At 36.0% G+C, this 24,125-nt stretch overlaps 1 protein-coding gene across 1 annotated transcript in view; it reads left to right on the forward strand.

Annotated features, from left to right (window-relative positions):
* The window catches only part of TLK1 (tousled like kinase 1), a 155,283-nt gene that overhangs the window by 76,025 nt on the left and 55,133 nt on the right, over positions 1-24,125 (forward strand). The window contains exons 4-8 of the mRNA XM_060016602.1: positions 14,338-14,413; positions 17,422-17,468; positions 18,970-19,065; positions 20,797-20,886; positions 21,908-22,000. Of these exons, the coding sequence (XP_059872585.1) occupies positions 14,338-14,413; positions 17,422-17,468; positions 18,970-19,065; positions 20,797-20,886; positions 21,908-22,000 (402 nt within the window). The remainder of the gene's footprint in view (positions 1-14,337; positions 14,414-17,421; positions 17,469-18,969; positions 19,066-20,796; positions 20,887-21,907; positions 22,001-24,125) is intronic.

The raw sequence follows: 24,125 nt of genomic DNA on the forward strand, positions 1-24,125 counted from the left end.
TTTTGTTCTTTTAAAAAAATAATTTTTAAAGGCCACATTATGTGTGAGTTCTTATTTTCATATTTTGGAGGAAGTAGAAATTAAGAATACTAGGGAATTAGAACTAAAACTACCTTAGCCCTAGCTTGGGGGGGGACATTATTTTCATTTTTAGAGCAAGTCATATTATTTATATAGTTCTTCAATAGTTTTTTAATTTAAAAAATATTTTTTGATATTTAAAATTATATATAGACATATATAATTGATTAAATGGGATGGCTCTGATGTTAGTGAATTGGCTGGATTAAGAAATGAGCATTTCCAGTTTTCACCTAGTTTTTATATACATCCCCATCTCTACTTTTTTATACTTCCTTTTTGCCTTCTAAATAGTGTTTAGCTGAAATGTTTCCTCAAGAAACAGTTAGTTACCTTAGATTGATTGGAAGTATGATTTTATTTGAAAATAGAGATAATACCAGCCTAAAATTTCAGATGGATTTTTTAAAATTCATTTAAGTTTTATATATATATATGTAAAAAATATATATTTTTTATATATATGTATATATGTCTTATAACCTGGACAAATCTTGTCTTTAATGTCTTAGTCTGAGCACCCAATAAGAAAGAAAACTTGCAAAATGAATTTAGTGATGTATAGTTAAGTGTGGCTGAAAGTTAACATTTTTATGCCTATTTCCCCCTAAATGAATTACCTTGTTTTTTACTTTATTCTGTTTAAATCTGTTCAGCTTCTAAAGATTGTTAGATACCTAGTTTAATGCCCTCATCAATTTTAAGAAATATTCTTTGTGTCCTGTAACCTACATTATTTTCTGAAATGTTTTAGCCTGATAAATGCCCTTTGTGCTGTTCTGTTTGATTGGTTCCTCTGTCTTCTCCTTTACTTACCTTCATTTTGGCAGTATTTTCTCACTGATTTCTTCTTACTATATTATTAGGTGAGGTTAGTAAGATTTTGTAACAGCAAAAAAGACATTTTCTCAGTAAGGAAATAAGTTTGTTTTTTTCTCTCTCTGTTAAGACTAATAATCAAACTTAGAAATTATAGTTCCTGTGAAATACCTGGAATTACTTTGTAAATTTTCATTTTATTTAAAAAGAGAAAACTATTTAATTCTGCCACTAAACATTAAAGGACACACTCTTTTTTGTTGTTGTTGTTGTTGATGGAACCTGAGCCCCCTGCAGTAAAGGGCGGAGGAAGTCCCTAAAGGTCGAGCTCTTACAGGAAGTATATTCAGCTAGAGTTATGGAGTGTCTAACTCTAAAATGTGTTGTATGACAGAGTCCACAGCAAAGGAAGTAGGTCTATCCTGGTTGAATATATATATCCTTAGTCTCCTGGAAGGAAAAATAGTGTAAATCAAATGGCCTGATACTGGCTGACTCTGTGCCCCTGTTTCCATAAAGGTGGAGGACTATGTGTGTCAGAATCACCTTTTCAAAATCAAAGCACTTAGGCTCCCTTCTTGGAAACTCTGATAATACTCTGTCTAGATAATTTTTGATTTCTCGTAGATCAATAAATCTTGATTCTGTAGGCCATTTAATAAGAAAGCAAACAAACAGCTGTTAAATGTTTCCCTTTTTAAAAGTACATTTAGTGTGGGTGGGTGGTTTTTAGAGCAAGAAAGTTCTAAGCTGACTGTTGTAAACAAGATTCGAAGAGGAGCATGCCACGTCATTTTAAGAATGAAGTGGACCCTGGTATAGCACTTAATCATAGTAGATGCTCAGTAAATATTTGTTGAATAAATAAATTTAATAATGTACTTTAGTTGTAGTGTAATATAAGGCAGTTTTTGCGTCAGCTACATGTGATTCTTATGTATTCATCAAAGCAAGCTTTCTCAACCTTAACATTATTGACATCTGGGGCCAGATAATTCTCGGGGTGGGAAGGGAGTTGTCATGTGTACTGTAGGATGCTTAGCAGCATCTCTACATGATGCACTAGATATCTGTAGCCCATCCCCCCACCCCTAAGTTGTGGCAACCAAAAATGTCTCCAGATATTGCCGTATATCCTCGGTGGGTAGAGGCAGATCTCCTCTAGTTGGGAACCACCCCATTAATGAAGGAGGGAAAATAAAGTTGTACCATGTTACCTGTGGAGCTAGATTACAGCTCTATAAGTTTCACATCTCTGGGTATGAAAACAGAAGCCCAGAGAGGTTAATTTGCCCACAGATAGTAAGTTAATAGTCAAAGTTCTAATTTTAAAGTGTCTGTCTTATTTCAAAGTGATGTTCTCAACTATTGTTCTATACTCTTTCTGTATAACTAATGTAGTATCTAACTTATTAGATAAATGACCCTAGTTAGTCTTTTGAAAAAAGTGGTATTCTTTTTTGGAAATATTTAGATTTAAGATGATTTATAGTTTGCCAATCCAAGATATGCCTGGACTGGCAGCACTTCACAGATTTTTTTTCTGATAAATATGCTTTTAGACAAGTACATTCAGCACAAGTTGACATTACTGAACAATTTGGTTTCAATATCTTATACAGGTGTACCTTAGAGATATTGCAGGTTTAATTCCATGCCACCATAATAAAGCGAATATTGAAGTAAAGCAAGTCACATGAATTTTTTGGTTTCACGGTGCATATAAACATTATGTTTACACTATACTGTAGTCTAAGTGTGCAGTAGCATTATATCTGAAGAAACAATGTACCTACTTTAATTTAAAAATATTATATTGCTGAAAAAAATGCTAACCATCTTCTGAGCTTCAGCAAGTTGTTATCTTTTTGCTGGTGGAGGGTCTTGCTTCAGTGTTGATGGCTGCTGACTGATCAGGGTGGTGGTTGCTGAAGGTTAGGGAGGCTGTGGCCGTTTTAAAAATAAAACAACAGTGATGTCTGCACATTGACTCTTCCTTTCACCAACAACTTCTCTGTAGCAGCAACGCTGTTTGGTAGCATTTCCCCATGGTAGAACTTCCTTCAAAAGTGGAGTCAGAAAAAAAAAAAGTGGAGTCAGTCCTCTCAGTCCCTGCTGCTGTTTTATAAACTAAGTTTATGTAATATTCTAAATCCTTTGTTGTCATTTCAACAATCTTCACAGCATCTTCACCAGGAGTAGATTCCATCTCAAGAAACCATTTTCTTTGCTCATCCATAAGAAACAACTCATCCATTAAAGTTTTATCATGAGATTGCCCCAATTCAGTCACATCTTCAGGCTCCACTTCTAATTTTAGTTTTCTTGCCGTTTCCACCACACCTGCAGTTACTTCCTCCACTAAAGTCTTGAACCCCTCAAAGTTGTCCGTGAGGATTGGAATTGACTTCTTCCGCATTCCTGTTAATATTGATATTTTGACCTCTTCCCATGGATCACAGATGTTCTTAATGGCATCTAAAATGGTGAATCCTTGCCAGGTTTTCAGTTTACTTTGCCCAGATCTATCAAAGGAATTATATCAAAGGAATTACTATGGCAGCTATAGCCTTATGAAATATATTTCTTAAATAATAAAACTTTTAAGTCAGAGTTACTCCTTGACCTATGGGCTGTAGAATGGATGTTGTGTTAGCAGGCATGAAAACAACATTAATCTTGTACATCTCCATCAGAGCTCTTGGGTGACCAGGTGCATTGTCAATGACCAGTAATATTTTGAAAGGAATCTCTTTTCTGAGCAGTGGACTCAACAGTAGCCTTAAAATATTCAATAAACTGTGTTGTAAACAGATGTGCTGTCATCCAGGTTTTGTTGTCCATTTATAGAGCACAGGCAGAGTAGATTTAAGATAATTCTTAAGGGCCCTAGGATTTTCAGAATGGTAGATGAACATTGGCTTCAACTTCAATTCACCAACTGCTTAAGCCCCTAAGAAGTGAGTCGACCTATCCTTTGAAGCATTGAAGCCAGGCATTGACTTCTCTAGCTATGAAAGTCCTAGGTGCCATCTTCTTCCAAGAGAAGGTTGTTTTATCTACATTGAAAACCTGTTGTTTAGTGTAGCTGCCTTCAATAATTATCTCAGCTAGATCTCCTGGATAACTCATTGCAGCTTCTACATCAGCACTTGCTGCTTCACCTTGTATGTTCATGTTAAGGAGATGGCTTCTTTCCTTAAACCTCATGAACCAACCTCTGCTTCTTCACACTTTTCTTCTGTGCTTCCTCACCTCTCTCAGCCTTCATAGAATTGCTCTGGATTAGTCTTTGGTTTAAGGGGATGTTGTGGCTGGTTTTATCTTCTATCCAGACCACTCAAACTTTCTCCACATCCCCAATAATGGTGTTACGCTTTTTTATAATTTGTGTGTTCACTATAGTAGTACTTTTAATTTCCCTCAAGAACTTTTCCTTTGTATTCACAGCTTTGGCTCAGGAGGCCTAGCTTTCGGCCTGTCTCAGCTTTCAGCATCCCTTCCTCACTAGGCTTAATCATTTCTAGCTTTTTTTTTTTTTTTTTTTTGCGGTACGCGGGCCTCCCATCGCCGTGGCCTCTCCCGCCGCAGAGCACAGGCTCCGGACGCGCAGGCCCAGCAGCCATGGCTCACGGGCCCAGCCGCTCCGCAGCATGTGGCATCCTCCCAGACCGGGGCACGAACCCACGTCCCCTGCATCGGCAGGCGGACTCCCAACCACCGCACCACCAGGGAAGCCCCATTTCTAGCTTTTGATTAAAAGTGAGAGATGTGCAACTCTTCCTTTCACTTGAACACTTAGAGGCCATTGTAGAGTTTTAGTTGGCCTAATTTCAATATTGTGGTATCTCAGGGAATAGGGAGGCCCGAGGAGAGGGCGAGAATGGCTGGTCAGTGGAGCATTCAGAACACACACAACGTTTATTGATTAAGATCACTGTCACATGGTCACAGTTTGTGGCACTGCAACACAATTAAAATAGTAACATCAAAGATCATGGATCACAGATCACCATGATAAATATAATAACGAAGAAGTTTGAAATATTGCAAGAATCACTAAAATGTGATACAGAGAGAGGAAGTAAGCAAATGCTACTGGAAAAATGGTGCCAAAAGACTTGCTAGATCAAGGTTGCCACAGACCTTCAATTTGTAAAAGAATGCAGTATCTATGAAGTGCAGTAAAGCAAAGCTCAATAAAATGAGGTATGCTTGTACTATAGTAGAGTTTTAAAAATATTAGGTGTATTTTTATATCAGCAGAATATAGTGAGTATTTTACTAATTTTCTTTAAGATTAATTCTCATTTTCTAAAATAACTGAGTAATCATGACAATGCACTGGACTTCTCCTATCCTAATGAATTTTCTGTTATATGTCACAATTTTGGTCTGCAGTTCTTAATGGAAGGTTATATATAGAGTAACTTACTAATTTTAGGGATTCTCTAAAGTGGAATGTGCAGGAAATACATGCTATATTATTATATATTAGATTGGCTACATTGCTAATCCTGATGATATATCAGCATTACTTTTGGAGCTTTTAAAAAATACGGATTCCTTTGGTCTCCCTCCAGAGATGTTTCCATTTGGAATGGGGATGCCAGCATGAGCTTTAAATAACAGCTTTGTGATTATGAAGTATAGTCAACATTGAGAATCAGTGCTAATAGATAAATGATAGACCAATTTCCTTTAAAAAATAAAATCAACCCTTTTTTTCTGGTTATAATGCAGTATTGCTATAGAGAAAACTGTAACAATGAAATCCCACTTTTTAAAAAACAAAACACATCAGGTAAACATCTTAAAGGATTTTGGGGCATTCTCATACAGTTTTTTTTTAAAATAATACTTATTGATTAACAAATTTATTCAGTATATATGGTATACTACTATAAAATGAATGGTTTTTTAAAAATTTTATTTATTTAACTTATTTTATTTTTGGCTGCGTTGGGTCTTTGTTGCTGTGCGCGGGCTTTTCTCTAGTTGTGGTGAGCAGGGGCTACTCTTCCTTGTGCTGTGCGGGCTTCTCATTGCGGTGGCTTCTCTTGTTGCAGAACATGGGCTCTAGGCGCACGGACTTCAGTAGTTGCAGCACACGGACTCTAGAGCGCAAGCTCAGTAGTTGTGGTGCACGGGCTTAGTTGCTCCGTGGCATGTGGGATCTTCCCGGACCAGGGCTCCAACCCGGGTCCCCTGTAGTGGCAGGCGAATTCTTAACCACTGTGCCACCAAGGAAGCCCCTCGTACAGTTTTAGTGTGAGTAAAGATTTAATATCACCTTTGATAGTACAATTTGGAAATATCTTTAAATTTTTAAATGTGCATATTCTCCGGCACAGCATTTACACTTAAAAGTGTCTATTCCGGGCTTCCCTGGTGGCGCAGTGGTTGGGAGTCCGTCTGCTGATGCAGGGTACGCGGGTTCGGGCCCCGGTCCGGGAGGATCCCATGTGCCGCGGAGTGGCTGGGCCCGTGAGCCATGGCCACTGAGCCTGCGTGTCCGGAGCCTGTGCTCCACAACGGGAGAGGCCACATCAGTGAGAGCCCCGTGTACCACCAAAAAAAAAAAAAAAAAAAGTGCTTATTCCAAAGACATAATTGTATAAGGACCTAGGGATTCATGTTCAGCCAGTGTCTATAGGGATACTATACAGGATATGTTACTTCATCATGAGTGTCACAATGGGAGAAAAGCTGTGAAATCACGTTCTCAATTTTACTATTACAGGTACTCTTCAAAATGCCAACATTTCCAGACTCAGTTGTCTTGAAAATTTGCTTCCCCCCACCCTCCACAGCATTTGCTCTTTATGGCTGTTTTATTCTGATTGTATGATTTGAAAACTGCTTGTCAGATCATATGAACAGAGGAGGAAGTCCAGCTTTATTCTAATTTTATGGTTTATACTATTTAACAGATAAAGCCTTAAGTCAAAGCGAAAGCCAGAGAAGGGAAAAATGCAAAGAAATAGTTATACTATGTAAATGATAAGAAAATGGCAAACAAAACTGCGCTTTATCAATATCAAAGATTTAGTATGTTCCTTTTAAGCATATGTGAGTGTAAATTAAAATGGGTCCAGGTAATAGGAACCTAAGAAGTACAGCTGTGAGGATGGCAAGTAAGGTAGTTTTTAAAAATTGAAAATAAGATTAAGTATTATATTTCTTTTAGTTACTGATGTGGTTATGGATGCTGTATGTTTGTGGAGGGAGTAAAAATCCTTCAGGCTTTTAAAAATGCTGCGAGCTGGCACACTTTTAGTTACCGGTAAGGCAGCATGCATTTTAGTGGAGGGTTATCTGATTTCGTCTCTTTGGCTCTCTACCATCTTTGATATTACGTATTATTAAATGATAAGTCAATACAGGAGAAAATAGGCTACACTCAAAATTGCGGATATGTTGATTGGGTTTACTTTGAGCAGCAAGGAAATGCTCTTATTTGGTGATAGGATCCCAAAATGTTGCGTACATGAACTTTTTATGCTTTTTATATTGAAATCAGCAAAATAACGGATCTTTTAGGTGTCAAAGATTCAAGCAAACATTTACAGATAATAGTTGGTATTAAAGTTTGACTCTTGGGCAGAGAAAGACTGAATTTCAGGTCATGCCAGCTCAAAATCATCCTGGAATTAGGATATACATATTTTATGATACGTTTTATCTAAATGTAAATTGGATACAAAGCAGCAAGGAAGTTTTCACTACAGAATTTCAGTTTTCTTATAGTGCATTATTCTAACCTAATGTTTATGGCAAAATGTTGGAAGAAATAGTATCTTGTGTCTTTGATATTCTTGACTAGAACATCTATTTTATGTTGATTATTTTTATAAGGCTCCAGATTTCCCTTTTTAGTTCAGTAAATAACAAAGATTTCTCCCACAATTTAAGTTTTGCCTAGAAATGTGAATAAAACATGGTTATTACCAGCTGTGGGCAAAAAGGTTTATGTGCCATTTGTTCAAAGTATAGTGACCTTGAATTTGAGACCTGACTAACTATATGAATCATTGAAATAGCCAATGAGTAGTGTTTTTCAAACCAGTCTTTAGCTAAATGAGTCAATCAGAAAAAAATTCATTCTGACAAGTTTGAATATTGAATATTTTGTAACAGGTATTATTTAATATTAGAGTAACTTTTCTTTCTACTTTAAAGTATTTTCTCCTTTAACAGAAAGAAATTAAATATATCGGTGTCTCTTAACTTTAAGTAGTAATTTTGTTACAGGTGATGCTATCTCACTTTTCTTCTTGTTCTGTTCAGTTGGGGCTGATGGACTCTACCTAAGGTAGAGGTGAAGAATAAATTTTAATATCCACTCCTCTTTTGTTGATGTCATAATATCTTTTCACATACTGTTATAATTTTCTATAATGCATTTATGCCAGTAATTTAAAATACCTCTAGTTGGAGGCTTGTAGAGGTGGTTATCTGTTTTCATGGAACAATCCATATTGCTTTCTCCCTCATTCTGTGACAGCATTAAGGTTCTTATTTCCTTATATTTGGTCTTATTTGCATTGATGAAAGGCAGATTTATTTTTATTGCAAGATAAACCAACAGGCCACATGATTAGATATGAAAACCTTGTTTAATAATCACTGACTTAAATTCCAAATGAAATTGGAACATTAGGTATATCACTATCACCTCTTGAGTCCTTTAGATTTGTCTTTGTTTTTTGAACTTCCTTCCAACTCTGTAAAATGCTATATAAATTCACCCTAATATCTTGGAACATTTAAATATCAGAGTAATCATTCAGGTTTTGGTATGATTACAAACTAGCATTTATAAAGCTGAATTGATTTAAAGAATACCAATTTCTTCTTCCATCATTTTCTCCTAATCACTGTTCCCCTGTATGTCGGAATTCTTTAACTTTTTATAATACTGTAGTCTTTCCATCTTTACTTCAAAGCCAAGTCATATTATTTTGCCTTCCATAATAATCCTTTCCTATTGTGGTCAGTTATAGTACAATAATTGAGAAAGTATAGAGGAAAGAGTGACAGCATTAGTGAGAGCAGTAACAAGCTTGAAAATGTTGTATATAAAATGCTCAATATGTCCAAGTTTTACACTTTACAGAAATACAGTAGTGGCCTGGTTGATGTCCCTTAGATTTTCTAGGAAATCGATTGGTCAGGATCAGTGGTTTTTCAAACATTTTTGAAGCCATCAAGCTCTTTCTTTGAAGAAATCTGATATAGAACCTCAATATTAAAATAAGACATGCTGTGTTCCCAGGGATAGGGTAGAGGTGGGATAGGATGTGTCTCTGGTGGCTAGAGCCTTAGCTCAGCCACCTGCTCCTTCCTTCCCTTTAGTAACTTTGGAGACACAACCTTCTCTCCCCTAAGGTGTCTCTGGAGTACAATTTGAAAGTCACAGATAGTATTCTGAACTTTTTCTTCTCAGTGATGAGCCATTTTAGAGGTTAAATATTTGATGAGTTTCTGCCTACCCTAAATCCTCAAGCTTTTAAATCGCCAAATAAGTCCATACACAAAGGATGTCTTAGGAGAATTGGCAGCATTAGGCTTCATTGAGAGTTTTTGTTTTGTTTAATATAGGTGTTGCTCAGATTATTTAAATTCAAAACCAAAAAAACTGTTTAAAGTACATTTGTCTTAGGGTTAGTGATGTAATACTTAGGGCCTAGACTATAAGTTCTGCGGCTTATGGTTGAGATCAGAGTTGAAATATTGCTTATTTTGCAAACCCTACAAGTTATTTGTAAACTGTTAGGGCAGAAGCTGCTAATTATTTAACAAGTGACACGTGATTGAAGTTTTGAAACATGAAAGTGCGTGGATTATTTGGAGTAATAGAAGGATAGCCATTCAGATAAGAATAGCTTACTGATATAGACTATACACTGTTCTAGATGCTATACTACTTATGTTTCTGGTATGTTTCTCATTTAATCCCCACAATCCTTTTAGGCCATATTATCACCTTTAAAATTGATGAGAAAATTGAGTCTTGGGTTAAGTAACATACTGAAAATTATAGTAAATAGTGGACCCAGAGTTGGATTCTTAGTATGTGTTTTTTCAGAGACTCATGGTACTTTCTTCTGAGGAAATTATGGTCCGTTGAGGCTGACAGAACAGCCCTAAAATAATCTATGAGATGAGAATGAAGTCAAAGGTCAGCACGAGGTAGTCATACTAGGTAGGATGTGGGTGAAAAAAGATTAAAATTCATGGGAAGGCAAAATGGTGTGTTTATAATGCCTACATTTACTTTATAGGCAAATCAGGTATATCTAGATTTCCCTTTCTCATCTTTTGCTTTGTTCAGCTTTTCAGTTTTTTATTAGCTATTTCCAACTTCTTACTCGTATTAGTGTTAGATTACAGTCGTTTTTTTTTGTTTGTTTGTTTGTGTTTGCGGCACGCGGGCCTCTCACTGTTGTGGCCTCTCCCGTTGCGGAGCAACAGGCTCCGGATGCGCAGGCTCAGCGGCCATGGCTCACAGGCGCAGCCACTCCGGGGCATGTGGGGTCTTCTCCAACCGGGGCACGAACCCATGTCCCCTGCATCGGCAGGCGGACTCTCAACCACTGCGATACCAGGGAAGCCCAGATTACAGTCTTTTTTTGGGGGGGGGCGGGGGCTACTCGGGCCTCTCACTGTTGTGGCCTCTCCCGTTGCGGAGCACAGGCTTCGGACGCGCAGGTCCAGTGGCTGTGGCTCACGGACGTAGCCCCTCCGCGGCACGTGGGATCTTCCCAGACCGCGGCACGAACCCGTGTCCCCTGCATCGGCAGGCGGACTCTCAACCACTGCGCCACCAGGGAAGCCCAGATTACAGTCTTAAAATTAATTTTAGTCCTGTCATCCTTTTTTTCCTTCATCTTCCTTTTTCTCTTCATCTTCCTTCCTCAAATTCTTCTCTGGTTTAAAAGAGGGAAGCCTGTTGCCGTTTTTTCTTCACTGTAATCATTAAGCATTTGGGGGGTTTGTTAGTTTGTTCTAAACAAAATGACATTTCCCCCAAAAGACTGTCTCACGTCCCCATTCCAGAAAATTTTAAATTTAGGGAAATTTTGCCTTGGAGAAAAAGTTTTTACTAAGTTACCGTATATGTCTTAAAACAATGAAAATAAAAAAGACCTTAAATATCTTGAAGTCTATATCCAGTAAAGTATTTAATAAACATTATCCCAAATAAGTTTGAGAATTGCCACATGTACTGTATCCTTGCATCCCATCCCCCTTTTGGAGATAGCCAGTGAGTGCTAGTATTTTAATGGTTCTTAGAAGCTTTGTAAATAAATAAATCTAACTTTATTCACCCCCAGTTGAACCACCCTACTATACCTTCCATTTTAAAATGTAGCCTCTCAATCTATCCTGATCCAGTGTTCCTTGGAATATACTTTAGAAAATGGTATGGAACCATTTACAACATTATATATTCTTTAGTTTTCTAGATAGAAAATGTTGTTTCCAATATAGCTTTCAGAATTTTATTATTCTGTTTAGTTTTTTGTTTTGCATGTTCAAAGAAGCTAGTCAGGATTTAAGATGGAAATCCAAAAGGATTGTGCCATGCTTAAAAATTATTATACCATTAAAACTGTTCTGAAAAACCATATTTCCTTGACCTTAAATTATATTTTTTACATAGATTAATTTGGGAAGGATATGAATAAATTATTATTTGGGAGTTCTCCTTTGTTTTATTTTTTTTTAATTAAAAAAATGTTATTTATTTTTGGTTGCGTTGGGTCTTTGTTGCTGCTCATGGGCTTTCTCTAGTTGCAGCGAGTGGGGGCTACTCCTCATTGCGGTGCCCGGGCTTCTCATTTCGGTGGTCTTCTCTTGTTGTGGAACACAGGCTCTAGGTGCGCGGGCTCGGTAGTTGGCGGCATGCGGGCTCTAGGGCATGCGGGCTTCAGTAGTTGTGGCTTGCGAGCTCTAGAGCGCAGGCTCAGTAGTTGTGCACGGGCTTAGTTGCTCCGTGGCATGTGGGATCTTCCCGGACCAGGGACCGAACCCGTGTCCCCTGCATTGGCAGGCGGATTCTTAACCAGTGCACCACCAGGAAAGTCCCCTCCTTTGTTTTAAGATAGATTATAGGGTTCTTTATAAAACTGTTAACTTAGAATTTTTAATTTGGTGATACTTTTATTCCAAGAAGAATAACAGATTGGTTACCACTGAAGTCTGAGTTTGGTAATTTTGAGTATGAAACTAAACTAATGAACTATTTACCTTAAATTGCGGTATGTCATTCTGTCTCCTGAGTAGATTGCTAGTTAGAGTGGATTTCTTTAAGATCTCTGGTTTACGATGTGAAAACATATAGGCAGTTTATTGGACATAATGAATTTTATTTATGAACTTAATGAAAATTTGAAGTATTTTTGTATGGTTGATTCATTCAGTTACTTCTTGATGTAGGATATATAATCATAACACATAGAAGGGAAAAAAGCATTTAGGCCTTGGAAATACACAGAATTGAATTTGATTTGAATCCTAGTTACCTTGCGTAAGTTATTTAATATTTGTTATTTATCATGCTAGGTATGGAGGTGGGAGGAGGAGGTGGGGAGAAAATATAACTTCTGTCTTTAAAGAATTCAGAGATTAGTAACATTCACTTAAACCTCTCTGAATCTGTTCTCTTGTTGGCAGAATGTCAGTGAGAGAACTTAAAATTCCCCAGATAATACTTTGGGGAACCATAGATGCTCAGTATGAGTTAGGTTGTTTATTGTCATTCATACTATTTAATCACAGAACTACTTACAAGAGACATCAAAATATGGATTAAGTCCCTTCCTTGTTGGAGGACTACGTTGCCTTTAGAGATTTATTTTAAGTTGCCTTGATGTTTCATTCATTCAGATATCCTTTGTTCTGGCACCAGACAAACTTGCCAAGCTTCTAGAATTTGAGGGCCCTGTGCCATTGCCTTGTGCACATTTGGTTTTAATTTTTCACTAAGCACAACATTCTGTCAGACTGCACAAAAATTACTTGTTGTTTTAGCCTGATGGAAATACTTCCTATCAGTTAAAAGAGCAAACCTGTAATTTAAGAACAAGCCATCACGTAGGACAGGGCTCTGCAAACTTTTTTTTTGTAAAGGACCAGGTATTTAGGCTTTATGGGCCATGCAGTTTCTGTTACAGCTACTCAACTCTGCTGCTGTAGTGTGAAAGGAACTACAGAGAGTACATAAATGAATGAGTGTGACTGTGTTCCAATAGAACCAAATTTATGGACACTGAAATTTGAATTTCTTAAGTTTTCATATCATGAAATATTCTTGTTCGGTTTTTATATTTTTCAAACATTTAAAAATGTAAAATTTATGCTTGGATTATGGGCCCTGCAAAAACAGGTGGCCAACCAGATTTGGCCATCTGGCTATAGTTTGCAGACACCTGATTTAGGATATAATCTATGAATTTGCTTTGATTGTTGTTGGATAATAATTTTTAGGCATTTAGGTGAATGGTTCTTTTTAGTAGGGATTGTATATATTAAGGTTTGTGTTCTGCTCTTTTTTTCTAGCCCAAGTTTATTTTACTTCTATAGAATATATATGAATAGTAGAAAACTAATGGGAAAACATATGGTGTTTTGTTGTTATTTTGTGGGGTTTTTTTTTTTTTTTGCCCTATCCAGTTAAGAATTTGAAGGGCATCTTTTTTTTTTTTTTTTTTGCGGTACGCGGGCCTCTCACTGCTGTGGCCTCTCCCGTTGCAGAGCACAGGCTCCGGACGCGCAGGCTCAGCGGCCATGGCTCACGAGCCTAGCCGCTCCGCGGCATGTGGGATCTTCCCAGACCAGGGCACGAACCCGTGTCCCCTGCATCGGCAGGCGGACTCTCAACCACTGTGCCACCAGGGAAGCCCCTGAAGGGCATCTTTTAAAGGCTGATTACTCTCAAATTTCTCATCCACCTGAAGTCATATTCTGTAAATGTAAATTTCAGGTACTGTGTACCAGGTCTCCTACACTTCAAATTTTAAAAATTTACACAATAGGGGGCTTCCCTGGTGGCGCAGTGGTTGAGAGTCCGCCTGCCGATGCAGGGGACATGGGTTCGTGCCCCGGTCCGGGAAGATCCCACATGCCGCGGAGCAGCTGGGCCCATGAACCATGGCCGCTGAGCCTGCACGTCCGGAGCCTGTACTCTGCAACGGGAGACGCCACAACAGTGAGAGGCCCACGTACCACAAAAAAAAAAAAAAAAATTTACACAATAGGAAATTTTATCTTTTAAATAAATTGTATGTAATAATTACATGTTTACATTGCATGAACGCTGTTGAGCAAAATTTTTTTTTTACCTCGAAAATAAAAATGACATTTATAGTGATTGTAAAATTTTGCCTGTTAAAACTATAATTTAAAGTTCTGTTAACTTGCTTTCTGTAGACACCAGAGAAGAAACAATCGGAATCATCCAGAGGAAGAAAGAGAAAAGCAGAAAATCAGAATGAAAGTAGTCAGGGTAAGTGAAGCAAAATCTTCCTTAAGAGCCGAAGAGGCATTTACGATGAATTATTCTGGTTTTTAATCAATTAATAATTTTTTTAAAAAGTGTGTTTTTGTGATTTCTATAGATACCATGTAATTTCTGCATTAATAGTTTAGGAATGTACTTTGCATAAGAAATAATAATTATATGAAATTGGAATCTTTTTGTACCACAGGTAGTTTATGGTTACTGTTTTCAGGCTTTTGACATTTCCCTTATTTTTTTAATTTGAGAATTAGAAAGAAAAGTGTCATGTCCAAACCTGACAAGCATTGCCTTTATCACCTTTCTGTCTTCTCTCTTTATATGAATTATGGTATTGAAATGGCTTCTCGTTTTTGAATAAGAACTTTATATCTTACTTTTAGACAAATACCCAAACTTACTCATCCCTTTTATTAAAGAAAAAAAAGACTATATAAAAATGATTGAAGTACTTCATTAAAGCACCATCTTTTTCTTTCCATACCTGTTCTTCATCCTTTCTTTCATACTTACATTTTGTATTATGAACTATAAGAAAATTACTTTCATTAGACTACACAACTTCTTATAATGGACAAAATAGTATTGTCACTTAATTTGGCTTCTCAAAATTAAATACAATAAATTGGGCTCTTAAATCATATGTAATGATGATTTTATACATATATTACATGTTTTGGAGCCACAAAATCTAGAGCCATGAACCCATGGCTTACTAGTGTTTACATGTGGCACTGGCATCAAGAAATATATTTGCAGCAGCTGTCTTTGTGGAAGGAGGGAGTTGAGTCACTCTAGCACCTTTTTCTAAGTTTGTGGTACTTTGTATTTCAGTCTGCCCTGAGGTCTTTTTTGATCTTAGTGTAGTTTCCCCAAGTTGTTGTTAGTGGGCTTGGATTTATTTAGTTATATTAGTTATGATAGATTTAACTTTAGATTTTAAAACTCACTTTTAAAAGCAGGTCCCAAAATAGCCTGGGACTTCTGTGTTGGTTGATCCAACCTGTGTCTTTAAGAAGCCACATCTTTTTCTTTGTGGTCTGCCATCCACAGAATTGTCTGCTTTTCTCTTATGGTTTTAGGACTGTGGCCAGTTTTAATTGCATTTCCTCATTTCATCTTCCACACTTGTATTTGCTTTAGAGAGAGGCTGGTTTTCTGTGATTTTCTTTTTTCCTTGTTTCTTTGATGTAGACTTCTTTAAGTCCATAGCAAACCTCTCCTGTCATCTTCTTGGCCAGAATAGGGTCATGTGTCCATTCCAAAACCAGTTATGTCCAAGAGAGGTATTATTGCCCTTAAAATCAGGCCCATCTCGGGACTTCTCTGGGGGCGCAGTGGTTAAGACTCCATGCTCGCAATGCAGGGGGCCCGGGTTCGATCCCTGGTCAAGGAACTAAGTCGCACATGCATGCCGCAACAAGAGTTTGCATGCCACAACTAAGTAGTCCGCCTGCTGCAACTAAGGCCCGATGCAACCAAATAAATAAATATTTTTTAAAAAATCAGGCCCATCTCTGAAAATGAAAATGGGGTAAAGTTCCATTTAGAAGTACAGGTTTTGTGAAAAAGGCATGATACCTGAACAAAATTGCATTTCTAATCCAAAGGAAGGAAGGGGAACTAGGAACAGAGGCCAGATAGGAGTCAGCCTCTCCTGAAGTTACATGTGCTATGTAGGGGAGGAAATGTTAACAGAATAAAACTTGAATTCAATTAGGGGAAAAAAATTCGGGAAATAGTTTCTGGGTAGGCAACCAAAAAATGTCTCTGTCTTCATTAAAAAATAGCACCTCTTCAGAATCTGCAGGAAAGTTGTTACAGGCAGAAGGGAAGTTCTTTGGTATAAAACTTTTATAGTGCTCCCTGACCTCTGAATAAATCTGTACAAAACCAGTGTTCAAAATTTCTAGGTAGTATTTATAGTCCTGATTACTTATTAGTTTAAAAAAAATTTCCCCCTACCTTGTTCCAAGAAGGAATTTGAGGTTGTTGAACTTCTAAATGTATTGTTTGTTTATCTCAGTAATGCCTGGCACATAGTAACCACTCAAGAAATATTTGTTGAATAAAGTAAGTGAATGAATGTATATAAGTCAGTATTGAATTGATAAATGTATATGTTTATATATTATCCAAAGCTTTTGACTCCATGCTATCATAAGTTTTTCTTTTGTAGCTTGAAGAAATTATTCAGTGTAATTCCAGTGAAGGATGGATGCCTCCCATCTAAAACGCCATATTTCTTAGCAACTTCTTACTTCAAGATTTATAAAACTAATGAAAAGTCCATTTTGTTTCTTTGTTATTTGTCTTTTTTTTTTTTTTTTGGAAAAGTCCATTTTAGAGCAAAACTTTTAATTAAAGAACTGTGATCTGTAATAATTTGTATCACTATCAATATGGTCATATAAGGACAATATTTAAAATCTAGTTTAGTTTTTTAAAAATCCTATTAATTTGGAAATACTTTTTAGAAAATCAAAACATTTTACAAAATAGCATTCATATTAAAGCATGTTATTGTCAGTTTGTTATGGTTTGTGTTGACCAAGCTTTTTTATCATTATTTACAGGTATAAATTGGTTTGTCAATTATACAGCTGCCACTTGTCTTTTTTTTAATTAATTGACATGTTTTTATGAAATTATTAGCCATTAAGCAATCTGAATAGCGTAGTTTTAAAAGCAGAGATCTTTTAATATGATTTATTTATTTGATTCTCCCATAATCAGGACTTTTAAAAATTGACATGTATCTATTGAAATATCATTTGACTTTTGGAATTCTGAAGTCGGCATCTAACCCTCTGAGGGCTCTTAATATTCTTTTGATGCCCATCACTACCCAACTAAAATATATTCTTTTTATTAAATAGATTATTTTTGTGTGTATTAGGGAAATTAAGTTTGGCACATTCTCTTTCTGATATAGTATGTGGTAGATAGTCATGACTGACTTTAAATCTATAAAATTTTTTACTTCTGTATTTTAGGAAAAAGTATTGGGGGACGTGGCCACAAAATTAGCGACTATTTTGAAGTAAGTTCATTGAGAAATATCTTCAGTTCTTAATATAATTTTGCTGTGGGCTGAAATAATTTGTTTGAAGCACAAAGTCAACTTTTGATTATCTGCTTAATTAGAGCAGAACTTCAGTACTATGTGATGTCCTGACTTCTTAGGAATATTAAACTTTACTTTTACTTTGGTATGGCACATCATAATTTTCAAAGTAGTTTCTCCTGTATTTGCTTATATCCAGGAGATAGTCAAAGCAGGTGTTATTAGTATTCCTATTTTACAGATGAGGAAACTGAGAGCCAGAGATATAAAGTAGCCTACGTAAAGGCAAATTCTAAATGGAAGAGCAAAGAGTAGCTTTAAGTCTCCCAGCCTCTAGAATTCTTTCTGATGTCAGTACCACAGCAACAGTTGAGCCCCGTGGATGGAGATTAAATAATGATAGAGATGTGAATCTAAGAGTCCCTGAAAATAGTAAACAGTGGTAAATTTAAATTCTTAGTCTGGAATGTTTCCTTTCTTCTACACAGAGACACTTCTGCCTACCAGTTTTCATTATGAAATATTAATGTGATTATTAAAACAAACATGATCTACTCAGTTGAAAAATATTTATATTTCCTTGAGAGAGAGCAGAATTTGGTGATTAGGAGAAGGGCTGTGTTTAAAATATATATATATTTTTTATCCTCCATTGTTTTTCTTTCTTGAATTTACAGTGTCTAAGCTAAAACTGTTGCAGACTATAAGATACACCTAATGCTCTTTAGTTGATGTCAGTCCCTTAGTGTTAATATCATTAAAAATCTTTGCCAAAGTAGGATCAAATAAACAAATCTCAGGTGTCTTGGATGCCTACTGTGTGCTAAGTGTTACGCTAGGCACTATAGATAAAGAAATTTAGACAAAGCTCCTAGGTTGCAGGAAGCTGTTTAATGAACACACTAGGAAGTCCCCATCTCTGCTGTTCATACATATACCCTGAGATGAAGCCATTAGCAGCAAATTGTTTTCTCCTTCCATTCTTGGTTCAGAAGCATGAGACTTGAGAAAGCTATGGAACAGATTAGGTTGGCTTCTCTTCATATGCAGTTAAGTCATGCACTATAATGCGTGTTATGCATGTAAGAAAGGATTGATTTTTATTAGACTTTGTGCTGTTAAAAAGAAGGGACTTAGTTTGTATAGTTCTTTATAGTGCTGTGAACATTTAGATACTTAATAGATCTTGGGACTGACAGCTCTGTTTTAAGATAGTTGATTATGTTCACTAACATCTACATGTGAACATGTTAAAGTTTCTTGGGATTAGGGATCATACTGGTTTAACAAACATAAGGGAACTGTGCTAAAATTTGAAGGAAAAATAAGACTTGTTCTTTGCTTTGGGGGAATTTGTCTTTGAGTCTGCCACAAAAATAATAATAAGATATATTTAAATTAATTCATAATGCCATATCTAAAATCATATTTGTCTAAACCTGTGTTAATAAATAGTGATGTTTCCTTTTTCCCTCAGTACCAAGGTGGAAATGGCTCAAGTCCAGTAAGAGGCATACCTCCTGCAATCCGTTCTCCTCAGAATTCACATTCACATTCCACTCCTTCCTCATCTGTAAGTTTTTACGTATGTAGTCTTTGTGTCTCAGAGTTTTTGTGTACTGAATGATAACTTTTATAATTTGTCTTTATTGAGACCTTTTACATATATTAGCGTTTATCTTTAAAAAAATCATTCTGTGAGATGAGTTGAATTCTTTTTAATGATTTGATGCTATTAGAACTTTATTTCTGAAAGTAAGATTCTAAAGTTAAAGATTTCCTGAATTAATTATAAGACGTGTTCTTCACTTTGGGGGAATTTGTTCCCCAAAGAAGTAATGTTTCTATAAAAGAATGATGGGACCAGGAATTCCCTGGCTGTCCAGTGGTTAGGAATTGGCACTTTCACTGCCGGGGCCCGGGTTTGATCCCTGGTCAGGGATCTTAACCATTAAATTTCTTAACCACTAAAATGGTAGCATAATTAATTCCTTCCTGGGAATCCTGAAATAAAGAGTAGGCAGCCATCAGCCTCAGATAATGTAGTTTGGCATAGGAGAAGGATCTTGGACCTGAAAATTGTCTTACAACTTTTTGGTTTGTTTCTAACATTTTTAAGACCTAGTTCTTTTATATGCATTTTTCTACATATTAGATTTTATTCTATTTTTTTTACTTTCATTATGTGACAGTTCATTGTCTAACCAGAAAAACAATGTTGGCTTTCAGTAATTTAAAGATGAATTTAAAATTTTAAAAAATCAGAGTATCTCTTATTTACTCAAGTACTCTGTTTTTACTTCCAGTGTCCCTTTCTAGTTCTGTCTGTAGACATATACTTCTTAATGTCTTATTCATTTTGTACCTTGGGGCACATCATATTGCCATATACTAAGTAAAGCATAAGACTCAACAATAACTTTGAGTTGTAGTGATAGCATTGGTACATGATGTAATCTTTTGCTTTCAGTGAATGTATTTTAAAACCAGTGACTAGATAAACCATGAAACTTATCAGTTAATTGATATTATACTACATATGGGCATGCATTATTGTACCCACTACTAAAAGAGTTCTGTATTAAGGTCTTTACAGTTTTACTTTTTGAACCATTATAATCTGTTTAATATTTTTGTTTTAAAATAATATATTTGGCCTTGTTTTAGTTAACAGATTGAAAGCATTAAATTTGCTTTTATGGCACCAGATTGTTAAGTTCCTTGAGGGCACGGCATATATGGCTGGTTGTCTCTTTTATTGGGCTTTATAAGAGGGAGGTACTTCATGAATGCTTATTGAATAAATGGTGATTAAAAATTTTTAAAGTTCAATTATGTTTTTTTTAATTCTTGATTTTTTTAAAATAAATTTATTTCTTTTTGGCTGCGTTGGGTCTTCGTTGCTGTGCGTGGGCTTTCTCTAGTTGCGGTGAACAGGGGCTACTCTTTGTTGTAGTGCGCAGGCTTCTCGTTGCGGTGGCTTCTCTTGTTGCGGAGCACGAGCTCTAGGCGCGCGGGCTTCAGTAGCTGTGGCACGTGGGCTCAGTAGCTGTGGCTCGCAGGCTCAGTAGTTGTGGCGCACAGGCTTAGTTGCTCTGTGGCATGTGGGATCTTCCCGGACCAGGGCTTGAACCCGTGTGCCCTGCATTGGCAGGCGGATTCTTAACCACTGTGCCACCAGGGAAGTCCCCAATTATGTTTTGAATTATTATCCTGATAAAAACTTAAGAAATGTTTAGTTGTTGCTAAGCAAAAGCCTATTTTTTTTCTTGCTAATATAAAATTTTTAATATATTTTTTTAAGGTTCGACCGAATAGCCCTTCTCCTACTGCATTAGTTTTTGGGGACCACCCTATTGTACAACCAAAGCAGTTATCCTTTAAAATTACTCAGGTAAATGGTAATTAAAATTTCTTTGTATGAGAAGCTGGTGACCAACTTTGTACACACAATTAAGATGTCTTCTCTTTGTTTTAGACATGGTCATAAAGTAAAATTCTGTATCAAGAAAGCTAATTGCTAAACAAACCAAAAAAACAGTTTGTAGGGGGTGAGAAGTTGAAACACCCAATTTACTATCAGCTTGTCCTTTGTTACATACTGGTTAAATATATATTTTAAGCAAATTAAATAAACAGAACAACCATAACATGTCACTTCTGTTTACTGATTCTTTTTGAACTTAACATCCAAGTACATATAATCGATACCTTCATGAAAGTGTTATATTTGTTATAAGTGGACATTAAAGCAGTTTGTTCCATGTGTCTGTATTTTTGTATATTCATATATGCCACACATTTAAAAATCATTTGAAAATTAATCAGATATCTTTTACAGTTATTTAGTTTTATGAATTTTGAGTACTAAGGTTTTCATTTTAATTTCATACATGTGACAGTTTTTGGAGGACTGAGATTAAGGATTGAAAAAGTAGATCTTCTTGCTTGCCACCTTAGTTGTGCAGTTTATTGCCATTATACTTCTTCTTTCTGGTTATGTCCAAACTGTTGTGCGTGCATCAAAACTTCTTTCTTTGGATGATCTTTAGGCCAGGATTTATAAGTACATTGCTTTCAGTCAGCAAACAGCTTGTGAAAGTTTTTGCCATGTTCAAAAGTCAGCTAGAGTTGATAGCACAAAGCAGTGGTTATATTGAATTTTAATGAAGAACATATCAATATTCTAAAAATTGAATTAACCTTAAAAATTTTTCTTTTTAAGTTTATAGCACTTATGCTTCTGAAGATATTAAAACTTAAAACTGCAGTGAGACTTTTTGTGATACTCTTTACATACACACACAAACTCCAATACTTTCTTTGCTCTTCAGAATCAGAGTAAAATCTAATTTTATGTTTGCATGCAGTGATATATATATAATGGAGTAATAAAATAGCTTTCTTTCGTTTAGACCGACCTTACAATGCTGAAGTTAGCAGCATTAGAAAGTAATAAAAACCAGGACCTGGAAAAAAAGGAAGGTCGTATAGATGACTTGCTCAGGGTAAGTAAGAAGTCATGGAGGGGAAAAATTTGAGTAAATTATTTGGCAGTAGAAAAACTGGTGAGAAAATACTTATATTGTAAAAAAAACACTATTACTGGAAAAAAAAATAAGCCTTTGCTTTTAGTGTAAGTACGTAATTGAAAGTATCAACCATTAAACGATAAAAACTATTTTATTAGCTCTTTAAATGTGAATTGAGAAACAGTTGGAGAAATAGAAGTTTATAAAATTTATTTTTACTTGATCAACTATCCTAAGACAGATACCCATTTCATGGTAGTTTTTTGTTGTTGTTGTTGTTGTTTTTGCGGTACACGGGCCTCTCACTGTTGTGGCCTCTCCCATTGCGGAGCAGAGGCTCCAGACGCGCAGGCTTAGCGGCCATGGCTCACGGGCCCAGCCGCTCCACGGCATGTGGGATCTTCCTGGACCGGGGCACGAACCCGTGTCCCCTGCATCGGCAGGCGAACTCTCAACCACTGCGCCACCAGGGAAGCCCCCGTGGTAGTTTTAAAGTTAATTGATTTTCTTATAAACCTGACTGCCATTTGACACTATACTAGAGGAAGTAACTATTGCAATTCTGTGATATTTTTAATGGAAACTTTATAAAAAGACACATCAAAAAGTATGCCTAATAGGTGAGTAAGGGGTAAAGCAGTGGTTCTCACCCCTAGCTGCTCATTAGAATCTCTGGATGGAAAGTGTGGAAGACACTTTATAAAAAGTACTGATGCTTAAACTCCACCCTGAGGGTTTCTGATTAAATTGATATGACGTAGGGCTTGGGCATTGGTAGTTTTAACGGCTAATTTAGCCAACACTGAGAACTGTTGGTATAGAAACTCAATGAAACCGTCATCCGTGATCATATAATTACTGATACCTTTGAAACATCCAGTGTGCCTTTCCTGGTCCCATCCCATTCACTCTCTTACATCCCTTTACCATTAACCACTATTCTAAATTTTGTATTTATTTATTATGCCTTATGTTTCTTTATAGTTATATTATATATATCTTATACATTCTTAACATATTATTTCACTTTATTTTTGAACTTTATATAAATTACAAAATTACACTGTTTGTACCATTTTGCCCTGCTTGTTTTCACTAAACATTATATGTGGGTTTGTCATGTAATAGTTTGTTCATTTCACTGCTATATAGTAAGGCATTATATGAATATATTATAATTTGATGGACATTTTATTTCTACTTTTTGCTAGTATGAACAGTTATGCTAAGAATGTTCTTGTACATATCTCTGTGGCACATGTGGAAGAATTTCTCTATGGTATATGCTTAGGAGAGACATGGCCAGAGTACAGGGCATGCATATCTTAAACTCAACTTTATAATAGCAAATTTTTCCCAAGGTTGTTGGATCAGTTTCCATTCCACCAACAATGAGCAAGAAATAATCTTATTGCTTATTATCCTTGCCAAGGTTCATTATAATCATATTTAATTTGGGGGTTCAATTTAATGGGTGTAACAAGGTATTTGTTATTATGCATTCACTTTATTTTTTGAGCATCTTTAAAAATATTTATTAACTATTTGTATTTCTTCCGTGAAGTAAATGATCATTTTTTTTGCTCATTTTTCTTAATGGGTTCCTGTTGTTTTTTAAATTGATATCAGTTTTTTGTTGGCCATATATGTTGATTTTTCTCCCAGTGTGTGAATTATCTTTTTATTTCTTTGTACTGTCTTTTGATGATTAGATCATTTAAAATTTATATGATTAAACATATCTTTTTATTTATAGTTTGTACCAATTATCAAAAGTATACCAAAATAATTTGTTGTTTTTATCCCTAATATCATAAAGATGTTCTTCTATATTTTCTTTTAAAAGTTTTGTAGTCTGCTTTTTCAGTACAAGTTCTCACTGGGATTTATTTTTGGGTATAGCGTGAAGTAAGGTTTCATTTTAATTTCTTTCTATGTAGAGAACCAGTTGTCCAGACCACAGAATTAAAAGTCCACTTTTTACTGCCAGCCCCATCATGCAATCTCGTTTTCATATACAAGTGGATCTACTTCTGTGTTCTGTGTTAAGTTCCATATTCTATTTGTGTATTCCTATACTGGTACAACAGCATCTTTTTAT

The sequence above is a fragment of the Delphinus delphis genome, chromosome 7 (assembly GCF_949987515.2).
Source record: "Delphinus delphis chromosome 7, mDelDel1.2, whole genome shotgun sequence".
In the NCBI taxonomy this organism is placed as follows: domain Eukaryota; kingdom Metazoa; phylum Chordata; class Mammalia; order Artiodactyla; family Delphinidae; genus Delphinus; species Delphinus delphis.